This window comes from Leopardus geoffroyi, chromosome B4, assembly GCF_018350155.1.
Source record: "Leopardus geoffroyi isolate Oge1 chromosome B4, O.geoffroyi_Oge1_pat1.0, whole genome shotgun sequence".
NCBI classification, from domain to species: domain Eukaryota; kingdom Metazoa; phylum Chordata; class Mammalia; order Carnivora; family Felidae; genus Leopardus; species Leopardus geoffroyi.
This window is the reverse complement of record NC_059341.1, coordinates 112,368,008-112,390,478: the sequence shown is the minus strand read 5'-3', so window position 1 is coordinate 112,390,478 and position 22,471 is coordinate 112,368,008. Positions and strand designations below refer to the sequence as shown.

The window sequence follows — 22,471 nt, the reverse complement described above, 5'->3', positions numbered from 1 at the left end:
CTTGAGATTCTCTCTTTCCCTCTTTCTTTCTGCCCCTCCCCTGCTTGTGCATACGTGTGTGTGTGTGTGTGTGTATGTGTGTGTGTGTGTGTGTGTGTGTGTGCGCTTTCTCTTCAAAACATTTTTAAAAATTAAAATAGGATTGGAATTTTAAAGATTAGAGTTGTCACAAAAAGGGCATGGGCTGTCTTTAGGTATTGAGCACTCTAACCATACATTCTTTTAGTATCTTGCTTGATCAACACCAGGCCTCTGAGAGAGTTCTCACTGACCAAGGGGCCCTTTACTAGGGTCCTCCAGAGAAACAGAACCAATTGGAAATATATACGTAGAGTGATTTATTATGAGGAATTTTCTCAGGCATTTATGGAGGCTGAGAAGTCCCACAATCTGCCTTCTTCAAACCAAAGACCCTGGAAAGCCAGTGGTGTAATTTTCTGTCTGAGGGTGGGAGATGGATGTCTCAGCCAGAGCACGAAGGCTGAGAGGTGTTCAGACGTCCCTCTTCAAGTTGTGTTCTATTTCAGGCCCTGTATGAATTGGGATGCCCACCCACCCTGGGGAGGGCAGTCTGCTTTATTTAGTCTGCCTATTCAAATGCTAATCTCATTCAGAAACACCCTCGTAGGTACACACAGAAGTAATGTTTAACCAGATATCGGAGCGCCCTGTGATCCAGTCAAGTTGCCGTAAAATTAACTGTTATAGACCTATTCCAATTTTGGATAACTTGTTACAAGAGTTCTGCCTTATGTAGCCAAAAACTACTCGTCTGTAGCTTACTCTGTTTACATTCTAGTTTTGTCCTCCAGTACTCCACAACATCTATCTAGTCACTTTCTACATTATAAAATTTCAAATGTTTGAAGTTTGCCATCAGAGGTCATTCGTCCCCTAGACTAAGTTTCCTCCATTTCTTAAATGCACTAGTTTCTTGACTCTTCAGTGTTCTCTTTATTATTGAAGATTGTTTATGATCATTATTATTGTTCATACCATACCAGTGCAAAGTCTAGTGGGCCTGTTATGTATAATACAAATAGAAGTTGGTGCCTCTCTTTCTGTCATTCGTCTTTTTTTTTTTTTTTTTTTTTTTTTTTTGGGACAGAGAGAGACAGAGCATGAACGGGGGAGGGGCAGAGAGAGAGGGAGACACAGAATCGGAAACAGGTTCCAGGCTCTGAGCCATCAGCCCAGAGCCCGACGTGGGGCTCGAACTCCCGGACCGCGAGATCATGACCTGGCTGAAGTCGGACGCTTAACCGACTGCGCCACCCAGGCACCCCTCATCAGTCTTTTTGATACATTGAGTCACCATATGTTTTATCTGTATAACAGAGTTTCTTTTATATTGGACTATCATCAGAATCCTCTTTTCCTGGGGCTCCTTGGTGACTCAGTTGGTTAAGTGTCCAACTTTGGCTCAGGTCATGATCTCACGGTTCATGGGTTCGAGCTCTGCATCAGGCTCTGTGCTGATAGCTCGGAGCCTGAAGCCTGCTTCGGATTCTGTGTCTCCCTCTCTCTGCCCCTCCCTCTCTCACACTGTCTCCGTCTCTCAAAAATGAATAAATGTTAAAAAAAAATTTTTTTAATTAAAAAAATAGAATCTTTTCCTTTAGGTTTAGAAATCTTATTCCTTCAAACATTCCTCATCTGAAATGGCTCAGCGGCCCTTCTCATTTGAGGAGAGCGGGGATATTCTCTGTAGAATATATCTGCAAACATTCTTAACAATAAAAGTAGCCAGCGTGTTTACCATTAACTGTGTTCCAGGCTAAGTTCAAATAGTTTTCCATATATTAACACATTTAAAGAGATGGGTACTGTTTTTGTATCTATATTTTATAGATGAGCCAGTAATATTATTGGTGTGTATGTCCAAGGCAAAGCAGAATAGGTCTGTTTCCTAACTTTATTGATGTTAGAGTCCTGTCATTGCTGCCTAAGAACATACTCGCTTTGGGGCCCAGTGGAAACACTTACCTCGTGTTAACTAACATCCAGTTAGTGCATTTTGTAACAATTAAATATATCTTCTCATTCCTACCTGTCTTTATGGATCCTGATTCTGTCATCAAACATTTGCTGGCTCACCTAGCTTCAAGCCATCTATAGATTGGAGAAACAGAAATACTGTGTTTGTAAAACACCAACAATAGTTTAGAAGTCAGGAATGAGGAACCCAGTAATGTCTTCCAGGTTGTCCGTCTTTGTTCTAATACACTTCAGGAGCACATATTTTATACTTGGTCTGCAAGAATTTCATGTTACTATGTAATAATATAATATAATAATAATAATAATAATAATAATAATAATCCTTTTTAGAGCTCTGAAATGAAGCTCCATCTTCATATTTCATCCCACAATTTACTTAACTGTTTGCCTGTTTTTCTTTGAGTTTTTCTGATATGCAGTCTTTGTGGTTTTCATTGTTGAGTCTAGATAACGTCCATACAACCATTTCATGATCTCTGTAAGTTAAGTGTTCTTGTGAAAGAAGGAATTGAAATTGCAATTAGTGATTAATTATGAGCTCCACTCATTGCTAGGACCTCAAGTCATGTTTTGGTCTTTTGAGGGCCCTGCTCATTCATAGTAAAGCTCATGTGTCAGTTGGATTCCATCTTATCCTGCTTTTTGAAGACTGTAACTGTTTTTGCCTAACTCCAGTCTTAAACTGCCTCTTTTTTCATAATCCCTCAAAGACTACCAATAGTCATTTGGCTAGAGAGGTCATCTGGGGATCAGGGATAAGTTATGGAGGCCAGTAGGCCCCCATAGAGTAGCTGTGTGTTTTCTTTAAAAATCCCCCTTGTTAGGGCCTCAGCTTCCACATAACAGGATTTCTTCATAAATTTTTCAAATGGAAGATCAAAATCTTTTAGACAACGCAGAAAAGCAAAACAGATCTACTTTCTGTTGTATCATGATCTCAAATAGTGTGCCCCCCTCTTGTCATTTTGTACTGAATAAACAATAAAACTTTATTATTCTAAGCACCTTTGTCCGCTAGTTCAGTGAATGGAGGAATGAAAGTGGATAGAAAGGAAAATAGTGGAGAAGGCTATAGTAGATCCCGAAATACACAATATCCTGATGATATAACTTGCAGGTAGTTACAAATCGCCCTCTTTTGGAAAGTGGCTCATTTTGCATTTGGTGCTTTTGCCTGGACTTCTTTAAACAGTAGGGGGACTGGATATAATTGGTAATCATGTATTTAACAAAGCTATGTGGTTTGCACAGTGATAGAAAATTCAACCTCGGTAGGGAACTTACTGACAAATTACTAAAAAAATCCAGGGATAGAACAGATTTGAGACATGGATTGACCAAGGGGCTCAAGTGATCCAGCACTGACAGGCACATTCCTTTCCTCTCTCCTTTCCTCCCTCTCTGTCTTTCCTTCCCTTTTGGATCCAGTCACAGAGGTTTTTGCCATGTCAGATTTAAGTTCAGTAAGAAGAGACTAGTCTCTGCCCCAGAGTCACAGCAGAAGCCTCCTTGCCCTCTTGGCCTTTGTTGGGTCATATGAGCATTCCTGAACCAGTTATTATGGCCAGGGGAATGTTTGGATGTGGGATGGAACCTCATGAGACTACACTGAGAGTCGGGGAAGGGCAGATCCCTAAACAAAAGTGGGACTATTGCTGAAAAGTGGGGGAAAGGATGCTGAGCTGGCAAATAACAAATACCCACTGTAGTGTCTTGAATTCTGATTTTATTATATAAACTGGTACATTTGGCTGTTTTTTGACCTATGACAATTTCTATTTGAATCTAATAAATGTGAAGACCTAAAGTAGAGGCAGTGTAGGGAAGGGAGCATGGCTTTTGAGTCACAAACAGAAATTCAGATCCTAGCTCTGATATGTCCCCTTATTGTTGAGAAATGGAACAGAACCCTTTAACACTCATTTCTCCCATTTTTGCATTCTGTCAAGAGCAAAGGCAACGACTGACACATAGGAGTAAAAATATTAGTTTTAATATTGACAGAAGCTGAAATGGAGGATTTGTTTTTTGTGTGACAACAGGGAAGCTCTAATGTTGAACCCCAAACTACAGGCACAGTTATTTACCCCACCCCAGCAACTTTGAACGGTAGTAGTTTTTTTTTTTTAACCGGGGGGTCTGTCCCTACCCTACTAACTCAGACCGATGCGTATGAGTTCTGCAGACATCTGGCTTCCAAAAGAAGGCAGAAAGGTGAAGAAACCACATCTGCCTGGTTACTTTTGGAAAATCTGTCAGGCAGCTTGTTTTACCTCAGTGGTAATTGATGGGGTAGGAAGCCACTGTTGAGGAAAATTCCTCTTTGTGGAGGAAACCAGAAGACTGATGACATAGATGCTTCCGACACAGAGACTTGCGTTAGGAATTTATCTCTTGAACAAATAATAATTTATTTAGGATTAGCATAATAATTCAGACGCCAGCAAATTTGGGTTGGAAACTCAGGGATATTATCAAATAACCACCCTCTCTAGATTTTGGAGTTGAGTTATTATAATAATTGATGTGTGAGTAGGAGGGAACCACTTTTCCTAGGAGATGAGTAAAATTGGTAATAATTGGGCAAACAGGGAGGATTTGTGAAGTGGGAGGAAGCAGGCGATGGAAAGAAATTGTCTTATAGAATCTATAGCTATCACATCCTTGCACATTTAACCCAAGGCAAGGAAATTTTCCTCAGCCAGCTGGTATGAATTTCAAAGTTTTTAACCCATTCTCCTGTCCACTGGTTCTTACAGTGTGCTGCATGGACTGACAGCATCTGTATCACCTAGGACTTGTTAGAAAGGCAAATGTTGAAGGGACACCTGTGTGGCTCAGTCAGTTAAGCATCCGACTCTTGATTTCGGCTCAGGTCATGATCTCACAGTTCCTGAGTTCAAGCTCTGCCTGGGATTCTCTGTCTCTGTCTCTCTGTCTCTCTCTCAAAATAAATACAATAAACTTTTAAAAATATTTAAAAAAAAAAAAAAAGGCAAATGATGGAGCCTACCCTAATTCCTACTGAATCTAAACTGTGGAGTTGAGGCCCAGGCATCTGGATGCATATTGAACTATGAGAACCACATACCATTACAAACATTCTCATAACAGCTTAATAAATGAAGATTAATTGTGCTTGCCAGTAATCTTTTCTAGTTCCCAATCACTGAACGTCTTATTTATTAAATATTGAAGAGTGGGTACTTGGGGAGGGAGAGAGACTGAATAGATAAAATAAAGCTTAGGTTTGAGTGCCAAACAGGCATAAGCAGTAGAGCTGTATTTTCACCCTGTAAGTTTAGATATAATGGCATGAAAACTGTTTCAAAAACTAACTGTAGCAGTTGGGGCACCTGAGTGGCTTAGTTATGTGTCCGACTCTTGATCTCAGCTCAGGTCTTGATCTCACAGTTGTGAGTTCAAGCCCTGCATTGGGCTTCTCATTGGGCTCTGCACTGGGTATGAAGCCTATTTGGGGAAAAAAAAAAAAAAAAAAAAAGGTGGCAGCAAAGAGCATGCCGTTGGATAAAAGGAATATTAGAATGAGAGAGAACTTACGGGGTAGTGATTATAATTTGTGGAGGAGGGACTTGACGATGAGAAAGAAAAAGGTTATGTAAAACGGGATTTTCAGAGGAAGAATTAACTCAGTGACTGATTGAAGCTGAAGTGAATGGAATCAAAGATGACTTAGGATTCCAAGCCCAGGTGATTAGAATAATGGTGACTGAGGAAGGGAGTTACCTATTTAGGGAATAAGATGAATCCATTGTTGGTCATGTTAAGGTTGAGGTGATTAAAGGACATGGATGGAGATAAAAGTTGAACACTCATCTTTGGGTAGTTTAGAGTACAAGGAGAACTTGAAATTATTATGAGGAAAATTTAAGTAATGCATCCATTTATTTTTTAAGTTTTTTTAATGTTTATTTTTGAGAGAGAGAGCATGAGTTGGAGAGGAACAGAGAGAGAGGAAGACACAGAATCTGAAGCAGGGTCCAGGCTCTGAGCTGTCAGCACACAGCCCGACACAGGGCCCGAACTCACGAACTATGAGATCATGACCTGAGCTAAAGTGAGACACTTAACCAGCTGAGCCACCCAGGTGCCCCATAATGCATCCATTTATTGCTTAAACACTTACTGAATGTCTGCCACGTGCCTGGCACTGTTCTCGATTCCCAGGATGTACTAATGGGCAAACCTGACAAATAAACAAACACGGTAATTTTAGATAATACTAAAGGCCAGCAAAAAAAAACCAGAGTAATAATAAAGAGTGACTCATGGGTAGAGAATTTCTTTGGATGGTCGGTCAAGGGAAGAATGGAGATGGTGACATGTGACAAATCATGGTGGAAGATAGTTTTAGGAAGACAAAAGATGGTGGTGTCACAGAGTAGCCAAGGAAAATTGCAGGAAAGCACAGTGAGGTGTTTGTTGTGCTTTGTGCCCTTTCAAGGTCTATTTTGTATGAAAGGTTTGGAGAGAATGGTCCACGTATTAGAAGGAACATGGGTTGGAGACATCACAGCTCATCTGTTTTAGGCATTTGTTAGGTGTGCAGAAACTCCTCAAATTCTCTGAGGCTTACTCTTCTCAGTAGAATAAGGAGTTAATAACACCTCGTGGGATTACATTGTGATGATTAAATGGAATGAACTTAAAGAAATAGTGCTTGGAATGTAAGTGCTTAATGATAACTATTAATAACCATAATACTGAATGGAAACATAAAATTCAGTCATGTGAAATGCAGTTTCATTTAATAACGATGGGATCTAATATCTTGAAATACAATTTTATTTAGTGGTTATACTTTGATCTTTTGTCATGCAAAAACTTTACACGCATGAGACTACAGTTAAAAATATTTTTATGATGTTTTTCATTAGTTACCTGATGACATTTAGAAAATATGTTTATATGCATAATGCTGTAAAAGATGGATTTTATTAACTTTTAAATATTTTCTTACAGATATGTACATCTCATGATTGATATGAAGAAACTAGTCATGGGCCAAAGGTCAAGATACTTCTCTGGGAAATGCTGCTGATGCTGCTCTAGAAAGTCCTACAATGAGTGTTTGGTTTAAGAAAGGTTTTCATATTTAAAAAATTTTCAACTTGGAAATACATCAAGTGAAAATTAGAGTCTTTTGGGAAACATTTTCCTCCTAATAAATAATACTTGTAATGGGCGACATGGCAAACAACTCAGTTGCATATAGTGGAGTAAAAAACTCTTTGAAGGAAGCTAATCATGATGGAGACTTTGGAATTACGCTCGCGGAGCTGCGGGCTCTCATGGAGCTCAGGTCTACAGATGCATTACGAAAAATACAGGAAAGCTATGGAGATGTCTATGGAATTTGCAGCAGGTTGAAAACATCTCCCAATGAAGGTGAGTTGTGTTATGTTTGTTTTTAGTTCTTTGTAGGAAGAGTACTGTAGATTTGTAAACATGTTTATATTGTCTTGGTTATCGTATGATTATATCATAATTTTAGTGACATTAAGATGAGTCAGTTATCAGATTGTGCAATTAACAGAACTTTAGATCAAGAAATAATGTCGCAAATTAATTTATATATATATATATTTTTTTAACGTTTATTCATTTTTGAGAGACAGAGACAGAACACGAGTGGGGGAGGGGCAGAGAGAGAGGGGGAGACACAGTTTCTGAGTTAGGCTCCAGGCTCTGAGCTGTCAGCACAGAGCCCAATGTGGGGCTCGAACTCACGAACTGTGTGAGATCATGACCTGAGCTGAAGTCTGACGCTTAACCAACTAAGCCACCTAGGCGCACCTAATTTATATATTTTAGGTTGGTGGGAGGAAATACTTGTACTAGTGTGCGTGTTATTGCTGCTTGTTTACAATAACAAGTTTGCCTTTCTGCTGGAATTATAGAGGATGGAATCCCCCCCCCCCCCCACCCACCCAAGGGATTCAGTGAAAATAAATCCTCACTTATCCTTCATTTTATAAGGTGGCTTAAAATAGTTGTCACTGCCAGTAGCTGACCAATTTGTTTTTACCCTAAACTTTAGTAATTAGTTCAGAAGATCCTAAAGATTAGATGCCAATTTTTTACGTAGCAGACATTTTCTTTAATGAAAACTAATTTTCAGTCTTAGAATTATGTTCAGTTTGCCTGTTTCAAGGAAGTCTTTGCTTTCATAATTCTCAATTTGTAGTAAGTTTCTTCTTGAGAATCAAGAAAGGAAAAGTTATGACTTTATTGCATTATGGTCTTTGAAACGGTTTGAGATAGATGACCTTTTATACATTCATCATGTTGAAGAGAAAATTAAGGTTTAGAAAGTTTCAGAAAGGCATTTCCTGTTTACAAACGAAGGAGAGAGATATGCTGAATGTTTGATGATTGTACTTTATTTTAGTAAGGATGGGCAGTTATTAATGTAAAAGTTGAAGTAGACTAGTACACATTCCAAAGCCAGTTCCAGAAAAATTATGCAAAAATGTTTTTCTTTCTTTAAGTTCATTTATTTATTTTTAAGTAATATCTACACCCAACATGGGGCTTGAACTCAGAACCCTGAGATCAGGAGTCTCATGCTCTTGCAACTGAGCCAGCCAGGTGCCCCCAGAAATGTTTTTCTTGAATATTTTTTTTTGAAACACCTTATGTCATGCCATACTGTCACAAAATTAAAAGTAGTAGCAAAAAGTTACTTCCAAAATTGTTTTAAAAATTTTTTTAATTTTAAATTTCATTAAAAATTTCTTTAACCGTATATATCTATAACATATATATATACACATTTGAATTGCTATTTAAATTCCTAATTGTTTTAAAGAAGTGGTAGGTGATTAATTTTTCTGAAGTAGCATGATCTTGACAAATCCAGTATCAGCATTCACACATCATTCACACATGTCTGGAAAGGGCTTCCTTGATCACTTGGAGTATGTTCTTTTTTCTGTAAGACCTGTTAAGACTTCGTATCTTCTGGATCTTTTCCTTAAGTCAGAACTACTTAGAAACATGAGCTTCTTAGTTATACCTTAATATGCTGTACCATTTTAAGGTAGCTGGGATCCCTGTTGTTGATGTAAATTCTAGGATTCAGGAACAAACCCATGGACTATAACAGATAGTAATTTAACAAAATTTGTAGCTTGTTCGTTATTCAAACCCATTTTGAAATATTAGCTAACTTTATATCCTGTTTAGAGAATTGTATATTGATGTGCTGTTCTCAGTATATTCATTAATTCAACTATATGTACTTTATCCATTTAACCTAAAACCTAATTGTTGGATGTTTCATAATCACCAAATTAATAGGAAACATTATAAAAAGTCCTCAATATAATTACATAGTTTGTTCATAAAAGGTGATAATGAACTTCAGTTTCATCACCTAACTACACATCCTTCAACCATGTCTTTGTATTCCTCTGCTATTAGTTAATCAAAATTCTTGTCTTCTAATAACTTAACACCCCAACATGGTCTGTTCTCATTTTTAATAGACGTGATTCTCATTAGTTTGTATTGCACTTTCTTTTGTTTATTTTTTGTATTCTTTTTTTGTTATTTTGGGCTGTACTCCTTACATTGATTTTAGTTTAATTAGTGAAGTTTATTAAGTTAACTGAAAAATTTTGCATTTAGTACAATAGTTTTGAAATTTGGGGAGGAGATGGTTATGTATCTTTCTTACAATATGATGGGAGCTGTGGGTAATTACTAGAAATAATTCACTTAAACACTCAAAATTTGATGTTCATTGTTGCTGCTTTGTGCTATGAAATAAATATATGAAATCTGTTTCCCTCTTTTATTCTTAGAAAATTCTTGCTCATCTTCTTCCTAGTATTGTGAATTTTTGTTAAAATTTGTACAAACTTTTGTCTTTACTGGTTGTATATAAACAGTTTGTCATTTTGAAAGATTCTTTTAAAGAATATGAACAAACCATTTTAAGCATTATATTTGTGTTTACAGTTGTAAGATTAAATAAAAACAGCACCAGCCTTCATAAGAATATTGTTTCCAGAGGAACAGTTTTAGTTTAATTTAGAAATAATTTATTAAGAAAGCTAATGAACATTTTGTCACTGATCAACTAGGCAAATGATAGTAAATAAATCATCATCAGGGGTAATCAGCCAGGGGTTTGCCCAAGAAAATGATTCAGACAATAAGTACTCTTTTGTTAATATAAGCTGCTTATCATGAGGGAAAGTGAGATTAAAATAATTTTTTAAAGAACATGAAGTTTGGTTAGGAAAACTGAAGTTTGTTTCTTTAATTCTTTCATTCGTTAATTTATTCATTGATACATATAGTCTTTCATCAGATCTAGGTTGTTAATTGCCATATGGTGTTTATTCCCTCTAAAGAAAGAATTAGTGTTGGCAGTTTTAATCGTAAGATAATTATAAGTGTGTAATTAAGTTACATCCCAATCTCATCAGTGTTAACACAGTGTAAGAATATGTGCACCTTAGAATTGCTGGGATATTCTGCCTGCTCTGTGGTAGGTACTTTTCTTGGCTGGGTAGATATATTTGTCAATAAAACAATCCCTGACTTATTTTTACAAGGGGGAGACAAATTTACAAGACAGCTAGATGAAATGCATAGTGTATTGTTGATGTCTGCTTAAGAGAAAATTGAGTGGAAAAGGAAAATCAGAAATATTGGGGATGTGGCTATTAGATTGCTATAAAATCTGGAGGAGGAACAGCTTAAGACATTTCTTAAGAGCAGTTACAACAAAAATAATACATAGGTAATGCTTTTTTGTTCCCAGTAGGTTGTTGTTAGCACTTACAAATATTAATTCACTTTATCCTCACAACAGCCTTACCTTTTTCTACAGCCAAAGAATCCACAACACAAAAAGGTTAATCGGCTTACTCAAAGTCTCACAGCTCTTAAGGTGCCAGAGCAGGGATTCAAACCTTGACATTCTAGCTACATGCTTTTAACCACTATGTTATATCGCCTGTTATGAAAGTTCAGCTCATACAACTTACAAAAGAGTTGACAATATTAAGAAAGAGGTACCTGTGTTCTGTCTTCTCAAATAGTATTTTTTGTTGGCGGGAGTTTTATAATGAAAACAATTTTGAGTTTAATAAAGGTTCTGTTGCTCAGTCAGTCTTTTTAAAATATGGCCTGTTCAGGAAGTTGTATCTGTGTGCTTCCTCATTTGGCCTGCTAATTTACTGCTTGTCTTCCAGCAGAGAACTCCTTTAACTGGATTTGAGACATTCTTAATGTGTACTGATCAATAGGAAGTGTTTTGAGCCAGATGTGATTTCCATATTAAAAATGTAGCCATCTCTACTCTTAAAAGAATTGGAAGTATAAATTTCAAGGTTAACTGAAATAAAGACTTGTCACCTCATATTTCTGCTTTGTCTATTAGAGAAAGCACCTCTCTTAAGAGTCGTCAGAATCTAAGAATATACTTTTATGACAGAATTACCTTCTTACAACATCCTAACTACATGCAATTATCCCTGTAGTTTTTTTCATTATCTTTATTGTTTTCCTGTATTGATTTTCTTATTCCTGTTGTAAATCCTATTTATTGATCCTTTTACTTTTAACCTAGCTTTCGGTATCTTTTCCATTTTAATGTGTTCCTATGTTATCTATGTTATATTTTATGTTGGATGGTAGAGGAGACTGTCTAATAAAGAGATTTCTGGAACGCAGGTCTCTAGCCCTGGTAGCATGTTTATCATTCAGTAGTACCACGTTAAATAAGGGGTAACAATGAATGTATACAGGTTAAAGACAGGTACAGAGTGGTATTTTGTAAGAGACATGGATGGCTCCATAGCATTGTAAAGAGGCAAGAAAGCAAATGAGACACTAAGTTTCTGAAGTAGTAGTTGCTAAAATTAGGTATAAGAGAGAAAAAAAGCAAAGGGAATAAGAAAAGGAAACAGTGGTAGAAAGAAACAAAAGAGGTGTGTGGTAGAAAGCAAGGTAAAGTCAACAGTAATCGTCTCTGGCTGACTAATGTTTCCATAATGCTGGCAGTTTATGTTCACACTCCTAGAGGTAAGACTGTTAGTAATGGTGTGCTTTTGACCAGGTCTTCATGATGTAATACAAGAAAACTAACATTCACACATGGAAATATATTTTAACTCTAAAAAAAAAAATCATCCGGTTGCCCAGCATGAATCATTGTTGACTTATAGGCTACTGCAAGAATCCTCTGATGCTCTGATGGATGTGCTTGGTTATACAGGTTGGCACAGCTCTTTCAGGCACTCAGGAAGGATTCCCATCGCCATGGTATGCCAGCCACGCATATTTTAATACTTGTACAGAGTTACCAACAAGGGTTTGATATTGATAATCCTGCATGACCTTGTCCTGGAAATTTATTGCTGCTGTAATAGAGAATTATGCATTTAATTGAATACCTGCTCAGCTCACTAGTTTTCATTGCTTATGAATTTTTTGAAGGTAATTGTAACACTACTTCTCTAACTTTGTTGCATATATATTATTTCTTAAAGTTGTACTTGATAGAGCCTGAAGTAGTATAATATTAGAGTTGTTTTAAGTTCACTTTTCTGAGTGCGATAGACTGACTTCCTTTTTATTTTATTTTTTTATTTTTTATTTTTTTAGTAATCTCTACACCCAACATGGGACTCAGACTCACTACCCCAACATCAAGAGTTGCATGTTGTTCTTTTTTTTTTTAAGGTTTATTTATTTGAGAGAATGAGCAGGGGAGGGACAGAGAAAGAGGGAGAGAGAATCCCAAGCAGGCTCTACGCTGTCATTGCAGAGCCCCACACGGGGCTTGATCTCATGACTATGAGTTCATGACCTGAGCTAAAATCAAGAGTCAGATGCTTATTAACCTACTGAGCCACCCAGGCACCCCAAGAGTTGCATGCTCTTCTAACTGAGCTAACCAAGCACCTTTATATTTCCTTTTCAAACCATTCTGTTCTGGTTTTCTTAATATTAGATTCTTAGGATTTTCTATCTTCCTATTTGGCCGGTCATGTATCATCCTTCTGTGTTTTCCTTTAGATGTTGGTGGGCCTCAGGTTTCCATTTATCTGTGCACACTCCTCTTTGTATACTCTCCTTGAATGATGCCATGCACATCTAAGACTTCACATGTCATCCGGATTCTGGTGTTTCTTGTAGCTCCAGTCCACGTTTTAACCCCAAGCCTTCAGCCTAGAAGCCTGATTCGTTTTAGGCATCTTATTTTCTCAACCTTTCCAGGCTTTACTTTCTGAAAGCATACTCTCTTTTTCCCTTTTCTAACAAAATCATTATATACATCTTTTTTTTTTCCTCCTAAAATGTTTGTTTATTTTTGAGAGAGAGAGGAGAAGAGAGAGAATCCCAAGCAAGCAGAGCATGATGCAGAGCTCAAACCCATGAACTTTGAGATCATGACCTGAGCCAAAATCGAGAGTCAGACGCTTAACCAACTGAACCACCCAGGCATTCCAATTACATATGTCTTTTAAGTGGCCTGGACTTTGACAGGAAACTTTCACCCACTCACACTCAGTTGCTAAGACCTAGGAAAAAAAAAAAAAAAAAGAACATAATTCTGAGATTGTTAACCTTAAATAAAACAAGTGGTAATTTAATTAAACAAAGATGAGTTTATTCAGGAATAGCAGGGGAATTGTAATTCAGGACAAGCAAATTATGGAAAACTGTAGATAAGTCTGAGGAAGACAGTACGAGGCTCTGGGAGGAAATTAAAGAGGGTTGTTCTGAACATAATTGTATTAGAGAAGAAGAGTTTAAGACTGTGGTGGTTTCTTACTGGCTGCAAGTGGTGAGCAGTTTGCTATTACTGAGGCATGTGGAAACCTTCCTCCTTCCTGCTGCTCATGTAAGCTGAGATGAGCACTGTGTGCATGGGAACTCTCCCTTCATGGCTTCCCAACTGCATTTTAAATCAGATTTCCTTGATTTGTTTTCACTTTTCCCCCTTTTGATTAAGATGTTTCTCAGAAAGCATCACTGATCAAGCATCAGATCATTCATTTTGATTGAAATATTTTTCTCTATTTGTCAATTGGTGCTTGGAAGGACCTTTCCCAGGAGTCATGTCTCACATGGGGGTTTTGGTGGGGGGAGGAGGAATGGGTAGAAAGTAGAAACCATGGATGCCACTTTTGAGTAACAGGGCAAATACAGGAGGAGCTGTCAGGCATTTCCCATGCATAAATTTATATCTTATTAAGCTTAGAAACCTTGGAGATCATCTCAAGGCATTGGGCTAACATTCTGTTTGCTATATTATTTTCATGGCCTTTGGAAACAGCAGGAAAGACTAAACTCAAAAAAGGGTTTGCAGGTACCACGCCTGTATTTCTCTTTGTCCCCAGAGCTGTTGGAAATCTCCTTTGGTCCTACTGCCGCCACCAAATCTCCTAGTGCTGACTAGGAAATTCCAGGTTGGCTGGTCAACTTCCTTTTTAAGCCAAGTGGGTTGCTCAATGATCTTACGTAACTGAGTTTTAACTTCCCCAGAAGTGTTAATCCAGGTGCAGCAGGTGGTGTTGGCCACAGTGCAGACACTTCCTTGCTCAGCTAAAAGCTAGTCAAGGACTGACCTATTATCAACTTTGGTCAAAGAGTCTAAGGCTCTTTTTTGGGCAGGTGTTATCTTGGCACTGATTCTGCAGTATCTCTAAGAGTTAAGGAGAGATTTCTCGCTATATTCCTGTTCACATTTACTCCTAACCAGGGAAGTATGGCCCTGCTAACAGAAGTGAACCCTGAGTCATAAAACCTCCTGGTAGGTCCTTTCTGATTTGTCAGTGCAGGGGATTCAACTAAGGAAGGTGCTTGAGTTGGTTTGTGAAAAGTTAGGGGTAGCTTAAGAGACCTTGCTTTGCTATATGCTAGCTGTATAGGCCCAAGGTGAATGAATGATAACCACCCCAGATAAACATAAATCCTGTTGGGGTATGAATCACTCTCACTAAGGTGGCACTGTTAATAGATAGATAAGAGTTTTAAATGACAAATCCGACAGTCTGAAAGGCAAAAGTTACCCCTCCTTAACAAAGGCCTGGGAGAAACAGATGAAGATGTTATCTTTCCAGGCCAGTGCCAGAGTTGAAAAAATAAAGGGAAAGACAAAAGTTTCATGTTTGAGATGAAGTCTTGATTAAGCATCAGGGTGAGTAAGTAGTCATCCTCTATGTCAGCTACTTCTTTTTCTAGTCAGTTTGATTCAGAGGTCTCTATCTGTGTAGGGCCAAATGTCAGGTGGAGCCTTTTTCATCTGTGAGATACATATTCAAGGTTTAAGTCCCTGAAGTCTGGCTGCCATCTGGGTGGTGAGGAGGACCTGGTATAGTCCTTTCCAACTAGATTCTTGGGGCAGTCTTTGTTCAAACTGATGCCAAATCAAAAGGGTGGGAGAAAATTGGAAATGTTACTTTGGAGAGTTGTAGCCAGATTTTTGAGGAAGCTAGAATTCAGGATCCAGTTCAGTTTACAAGTATATAACAGAAACTCAAGGACAGTTAATAGGATTAGAATCTGATATAGACAAAGAGGTAAACATAATTTGTTCTCTCTTCAAGTACCCTCATTTTTTATAGTAAAAATAATTTCTTTGCATGAAACATTGCTTGATTATTTGCATTAGTGCAGCAAGAAAAGTGATTAACCATCTAAGCTCTTTTTAAGACTGCTTTCCTGGAATTTTGTAAGCAAGGTACCAAGTTGATTTTTCCTTCAAAGGGCTTTATTTATTGGCTCTGTAAAGTCAAACTGTGTTCTTTAAAACTCTCTGGTTGTATCTGAATCTATGCACATTTCTCAAATACAATATTCCAGTCAAAGCTTTGGTAATACAACCAGTGTTTCTCTGTCCTGATATAAAGAGAAAAGATTCTTACTGAATTTATGCAAATTATTATCATAAAAATAAGAATACTCACAAAGAGTTTGCAAATTCTGGAGGGATCACATAGAAAAAGTAAATGTTTTGTCTTTATTAACAAAGGTGTATCTTACCAAATTATTGATAGCTTAAGAGAGAAAGGGGTTTCCTAAAACCTGGGAAAGCAAAATATTACACAATCAGTAATGTTTTAAACAAGAAGCTATGGGGCGCCTGGGTGGCGCAGTCGGTTAAGCGTCTGACTTCAGCCAGGTCACGATCTCGCGGTCCGTGAGTTCGAGCCCCGCGTCAGGCTCTGGGCTGATGGCTCAGAGCCTGGAGCCTGTTTCCGATTCTGTGTCTCCCTCTGTCTCTGCCCCTCCCCCGTTCATGCTCTGTCTCTCTCTGTCCCAAAAATAAATAAACGTTGATAAACAAGAAGCTATAAAAATTATAACAATCCTCTCAGTTCGTTTAGTCCCATGTTTTTAATTGTTGTTCTGCTTGCATTCAGTTTTGCCACTAGTTCTGGAAATTCTTACCAAGTTCAGTTCTGTTGTCTTAAAGTTATCAGAAAAGCATCCTTTCCTGAAGCTTCTTGAAGATGAAGTACTTTTGCAGAAACACTTGTATAAGCATCAGAGTAAAACGGTAACTGTCTGTAAATGGCCAAAACACTTAAAAGTGGCCATGGTTAAAAACCCGATGAGAGTTCATTATAATGCAGTTGACAAGGAAATTTGGTAATTTTGTGACTTACCCTTTATGATAGTAACCAGAATTACAAATGTTAACGTGATAAAAAGGCATATAAGATCTTTAGAAATTTCATGCTATTATTGGGACACATTAATAACATTTCCATGCAAATTTATTCTAAGAAGGTTTAGCATCACCTGTTTTTAACAATACTTCCCAGGTAATTTAACATATCAAATAAGTCTAATTAGTTTAACATATCCTTCTTTATAAGGAGAACAAGTCCTTTGATATGTTCTAGGGGCCCTCTGTAAAAACCTAAAGTTAGTTCAAGATCAAAATACTTCCTTTTGAATTTGATTTTTTGGGAAGTTTGTCAAAAATATCAAAAGATTTCAGGGCACCTGGGTGGTTCTAGTCAGTTAAGTGCCTGACTTTGGCTCAGGTCATGATCTTGCCTTTCATGAGTTTGAGCCTGTACTAGGCTCTGTGCTGCCAGCTCAGAGACTGGAACCTTCTTTGGATTAATTCTATGTCTTCCTCTCTCTCTTTCTCTGCCCCTCCCCCACTTGTACTCTGTCTCTCCAAAATAAACAGACACTTTTTTTTTTAAATATCAAACGATTTGGACCTTTGGTCAAAGAGGATCATATGTCACCGTGAAACAATACTTTAGGTATCCATTTAATCAAAGTGACAAAGACTTTGCAGAAAAATACAGAAAGTTAAATAGTTGTAAAAAGCCTTAGCTTCTTTAATATTGAAAAGACTCAGCTTTTTTTTTTTAAGTAACCAAAGACTTGATGAAAGCAAAACACACAATCTTTGTTTTTCTAGGAAGATTACATTAAAAGTAAAGGAAAACCTTTGTTTACAATTTGTTCTTAAGAGCAGATCAATAATGTAAGAAAACATTGTTCTTTTTTTTTTTTAAGTTTATTTATTTATTTTGAGAGAGAGACAGCTTGAGCGGGAGAAGGGCAGAGAGAGAGAGAGAGGGAGAGAGAATCCCAAGCAGACTTCACGCTGCAGAGCCTGACACCAGGGCTCAAACCCACAAAACTGCGAAATCATGACCTTAGGTGAAACCAAGAGTCAGACACTTAACCTACTGAGCCACCCAGGGGCCCTGAAAACATTGTTCTTTTGACAGGAAAAAGAACAAATTCCAATTTTGTACCACTGTACTTTTGAAATTAAAACTCATTTTTAAATAAATTTATTTTAATCTTAACCAGCTTGAGTGTACATTAAAATGCCCAAAGATTCCTTTTCCACAAACCTACAACTTTCGTTTTACATTCAGATTTTATCCTCTTTTCTCTTTTTAAATAACTAGCTTCACTAGGACAAATTTTCCCTCTAAAAAGTGCATTTATATTCCTTATACCTTCTTTTACCAAAAGTCCATGTCATAATTTTTTTGCATATAGAGGTGTTTCCCTTATTATTTCTAGTAGCTTTAAGCACACATATTAATTAGAATTCTTAACCCTTAGCAACTTTAATTAAGAAGTAAACAATTAAGAACTGCCCTTTACATTAGCATTCTGTGAATTGGCAGATTTATAAATTCTTTTTATGATTTCTGAAAACATGGTTTTTCATAGAAAATGTTTAAGCATGGCTAAAACATGTTTACTGTTAGACTCAAATATCTTTAGTTCCTCTGTAAAAGGAAGCAAAAAAACCTATGTTCACTAATCTGTGTTGCAATATTTTATCTTACTTGGAAATGATCTGGATATTTAATGAATTTAACTCCTATTTAATGCAGCAAAACTTTAAGGTTCCCCAAAAAGACTTGGGTAAATTATTTGAAAAGTTCACCTAAAACCTTTTTATCCTACTTACTTCTATTTAGTTTACTTGCTCTTAACAATTATGTTTAGGGGCGCCTGGGTGGCTTGGTTGGTTAAGCGTCCGACTTCAGCTCAGGTCATGATCTCACGGTCCGTGAGTTCGAGCCCCGCGTTGGGCTCTGTGCTGACAGCTCAGAGCCTGGAGCCTGTTTCAGATTCTGTGTCTCCCTCTCTCTCTGCCTCTCCCCTGTTCATTCTCGGTCTCTCTCTGTCTCAAAAATAAATAAATGTTAAAAAAAAAAAATTAAAAAAAAAAAAAAACAATTATGTTTAGATCCCACAAAAACTTCATGAGACATTAGACAAAATCAGCCATCTTCCCAAGCTGTTATTCTTGTTGACAGATTTTGTAACAGAGATAACGTGAACTTACTTGACTACTAAAACCGGGTAGAATAAAAGTTGTATGTTTACATTATATTTAATCCTGGTAACTCTGAAGACATGCCTATTTTGATTAAACCAAACTTAAGGCCAGCTTTTGTTTGCCAAACTCAGGGGAACCTGAAAAACATTTAGGTTACTTTCTATTACATTTTTGAGAATTTCTATGAATACTTAATTCACATTTGAGTCAGTTAAATAGAAGTCTTTTACAAATTGATTGTAGTAATACTATTGGAGGTAGACAGTACTACATATATACAACACACATGCATAGGCACACTTAAACATACAGACAGACATAAACAGAGGCTTCCATTTCACTCATGATAAAAGTTGGATCTAACTTTTCTGGTAGATGGAATTAGTTAAGGCTACCTGCCCAGATAGCTAAAGCTAAGTTTTGAAGGACCTTTCCCCCTTTTGTTTTTCTTCTGGTAAGAATTACTTCCCTGAAGTTTGCACTTTAGCATTTACATCTCAGAGGCACAAGGAAGAATGCAAGTTACAAACCTTTAAAGATTAGTAGAGGAGGTTTGGGTATTGGCAAAAAAGAAATGGATAAACTTTGAATTGTCTCTAGAGTTGCATTTCTAGTTTCACAAGGATTTGCAAGATAAGGTTTGTTGTTCTCAATTCCTCAACGAATTGAGTTGCAACTTAAGTGACATTATAGCTTGTTCCACTGATCCAACTACATTATCCACAATGAGCAGAGGGAAGAGTGCCTTAACAAAATTTTCTGTCAGGCTCCGACTAGTGCCTCTCCTCTTATTTTCTGCCTTTTTATGTTTCCAGTAATCTCTGGAGTTAATCCAGTTATTAAAACTGTTAGAGAATTTTCTCTTGAGTTCAAGAAATTAGTTAACTATAGCCCTAACTTCATTTGGCCTTTAGCGTGGCCTTTGACCAAGGAGTGAAAAGTAACTGAAGAGAATCACCTGTAGTCTCAGGCGGTGTTATTTTAAAAGGTAATTTAATAGTCTCTTCAGAGTGTAAAGGCAATTCAGACAGAGGGTTGCTAGAATGAGTACTCAGAGGAAGAAAGAGGGGAGCAGTAGGAGTATTATGTCAGTCTTAAAGCCTTTTGTTTTTGGTACCTCTTATATCTTTACTTTTTCACTAGCCTTTTACAACAAATCTTTCAATGAAGCTATTTTGGAATTTTGAAGTTTGGAAACTTCTGCATACCAATAAAAATAGGTGCCCCATTCTGTTTGATTTGGGACTCCTTTGCTTTCAAATGCACTTCTTAAATGATCCTATCTAACTGGAACATTTCTCATAATGGCCATTGTGATTTTGGATTGTCTTTAGTAAGATTTTGCCATTTTTGTAGATATTTTACAACTTCTGAAACCATAATTTTTAGACATAAAAAAGATAGGTATGCCAGAAGGTGACCTGCTTAACTCTTTGGATTTTACGGATCCCATTACTCAAAGTAGAAGTACAGAAAACAAAAGAGAACTCACCAAGAAGGGTAATGCATTCACAAAAGCAGATAGTCAGGGAGCTGAACCAAAGAGACTAAATTCGAATCCAAGAGGAAACCCACTGAACCAAAAGGAAAAAGACGGCTCACAGAAATGGAGAGGACAAAGGGCTCAAGTGGGACCTACAAACAGTCATTAGTTCCCCAGGGGTTCTGCACCTTCTGATCCCACTTCATGACACCATGTAATCAACCTTAAGTGAAACAAATGGTAATTTAATTAAATAAAGATGAGTTTATTCAGGAATAACAGTGGCGTTGCCATTCAGGACAAGCAGACTGTGGCAAACCATAGGCAAGTCTGAAGAGACAGAGGGGAGGCTAGCTTTTATGAGGTGCTGGGAGGACATGGGGTGAGTCATTTTGAAAATAACTTCATTGGAGAAGAACAAGAGCTCCAGGTTGTGGTTTCTCACTGGCTGCAGGTGGTGAGAAGTTTGCTGTTACTGAGGCATGTGGAAATCTTCCTCCTTCCTGCTGCTCATGTAAGCTGAGAGGAGTGCTACATGCCCAAGAACTGTCTCCTCATGGCTTCCGAACTCCATTTTAAATCAGTTTCCTTGATTCATTTTCACAGCTGCTTTGATGGTTTTTTTAAATATATTGTCTCTTTGTGAAGCTAATTGGGGCATAAGGAGATCAGATGCCACACATGCCCTTGGCCTCATTGCCACTATTCTACAGTCAACTGAGCCAATGGGACCAGGCAGAAGAGTTGTCAGTATATTTATTCATAAGTTATACTTAATGATTTCATGTCATATCTACTCTATTTTCAAAACTAAGACCATGTAGTCTCATTACCAGTTTTACCAGCTTGGCTATTTCCCTTCCCTCAAGAACTTTGTTTTCTCTCTCCTAACAATGGAAGCCTCTTCCTGCCCTTAGAGGAGGCTAACACCTACACCCTGGATTCCATTCCCCTTGCCTCTTCAGAGGCTTTACTCCAGTGTTAGCCTGTGTCTCTTGTATCATCAGTGTTGTCTTCTCTACTTGATTATTTCCACTGGTAAATTACTTGCCTTGATATCTATCACTCATCTTTAAAAAAGCATAATGGGTTTATTTATCCACTTTAATTCACCTTTACTGCTTTATTTTTCTCTGCTGCATCATACTCGTGGAAAAAGTTGTATAATCATAGTTTCCATCCATTTTCTAATTCTTATTCTATCTTCAGTTCTTTCTAATCAGACTTGCTTCACAGCATTCCACTGGAAAACTTCTTCTCAAGGGCATGGGCCTCCAGCTAACCAAAGCCAGTCTTATTTTCTGGCTTCATCTTACTCATTTGATGTCATCATCCACATCATCTTCATCTTTTTTAAAAAACGCTCCTTTTGTAGGCTTCCATAATTTTACATGAGCCTGTTTTTTGAGCCAGCCACCTCCCCCTGCCCGTTTCTTTGGGTTGCCTTTTCTTCCCCCATCTGATCATTAAATGTTGGGGACTATTCCAAGTTTCTAGCCTTAACCCTTCTCTCTTGTCTGCTTTCTGGGAGCTCTCTTTGGGTCCATGACTCCAGAATCATCTGTGCATTGATGATTTTCTGGCGCAGACCTCTTCTGAGTTCCGAATATGGCTAGCCAGCTGTCTACAGACCTCTCCACTTATTTATTTAAATAGGCATCTCAGGGGCGCCTGGGTGGCCCAGTCAGTTAAGCGTCCAACTTCGGCTCAGGTCTTGATCTCGCAGCTCGTGAGTTCGAGCCCAGTGTTGGGCTCTGTGCTGACAGCTCATGCTCTGTCTCTCTCTGTCTCAAAAATAAATAAACATTAAAAAACAAATGGGCATCTCAGGTGTAAATCTGTAAAATGAAACTGTTAACTCTTGCCTCTCTTTTTCCACTTAATTCTGCAATTCCCAAAGGCCTGCTCTATCTTGGTGAATGTCTTTACTATCCAATCATTTAAGTGTATAGACCAAAAAAAAAAAAAAAAAAAAAAACTTAGTTATCATTCTTTATTCTTTTTCTTTCATCCACATCCAGTCGTTTAGCAAGTCCTGTCTGATCTTTTCACAGGATAATTGGCAGATTCAGTTAAAAACCTCAGATACTAGCCACGATCACCTCTTACTTTCTACTTAAACAGCCTCCTTACTGGTCTTTTCCCTCCACTCTTGCTCTCTT

At 37.6% G+C, this 22,471-nt stretch overlaps 1 protein-coding gene across 4 annotated transcripts in view; it reads left to right on the top strand.

Annotated features, from left to right (window-relative positions):
- ATP2B1 (ATPase plasma membrane Ca2+ transporting 1) overlaps positions 1-22,471 on the top strand; it is a 132,098-nt gene that overhangs the window by 53,172 nt on the left and 56,455 nt on the right. For all 4 annotated transcript variants that reach the window (XM_045465178.1, XM_045465175.1, XM_045465176.1 and 1 more), the window contains exon 2: positions 6,985-7,410. In XM_045465178.1, coding sequence (XP_045321134.1) covers positions 7,203-7,410 — 208 coding nt within the window. In that variant the 5' untranslated portion in view covers positions 6,985-7,202. The remainder of the gene's footprint in view (positions 1-6,984; positions 7,411-22,471) is intronic.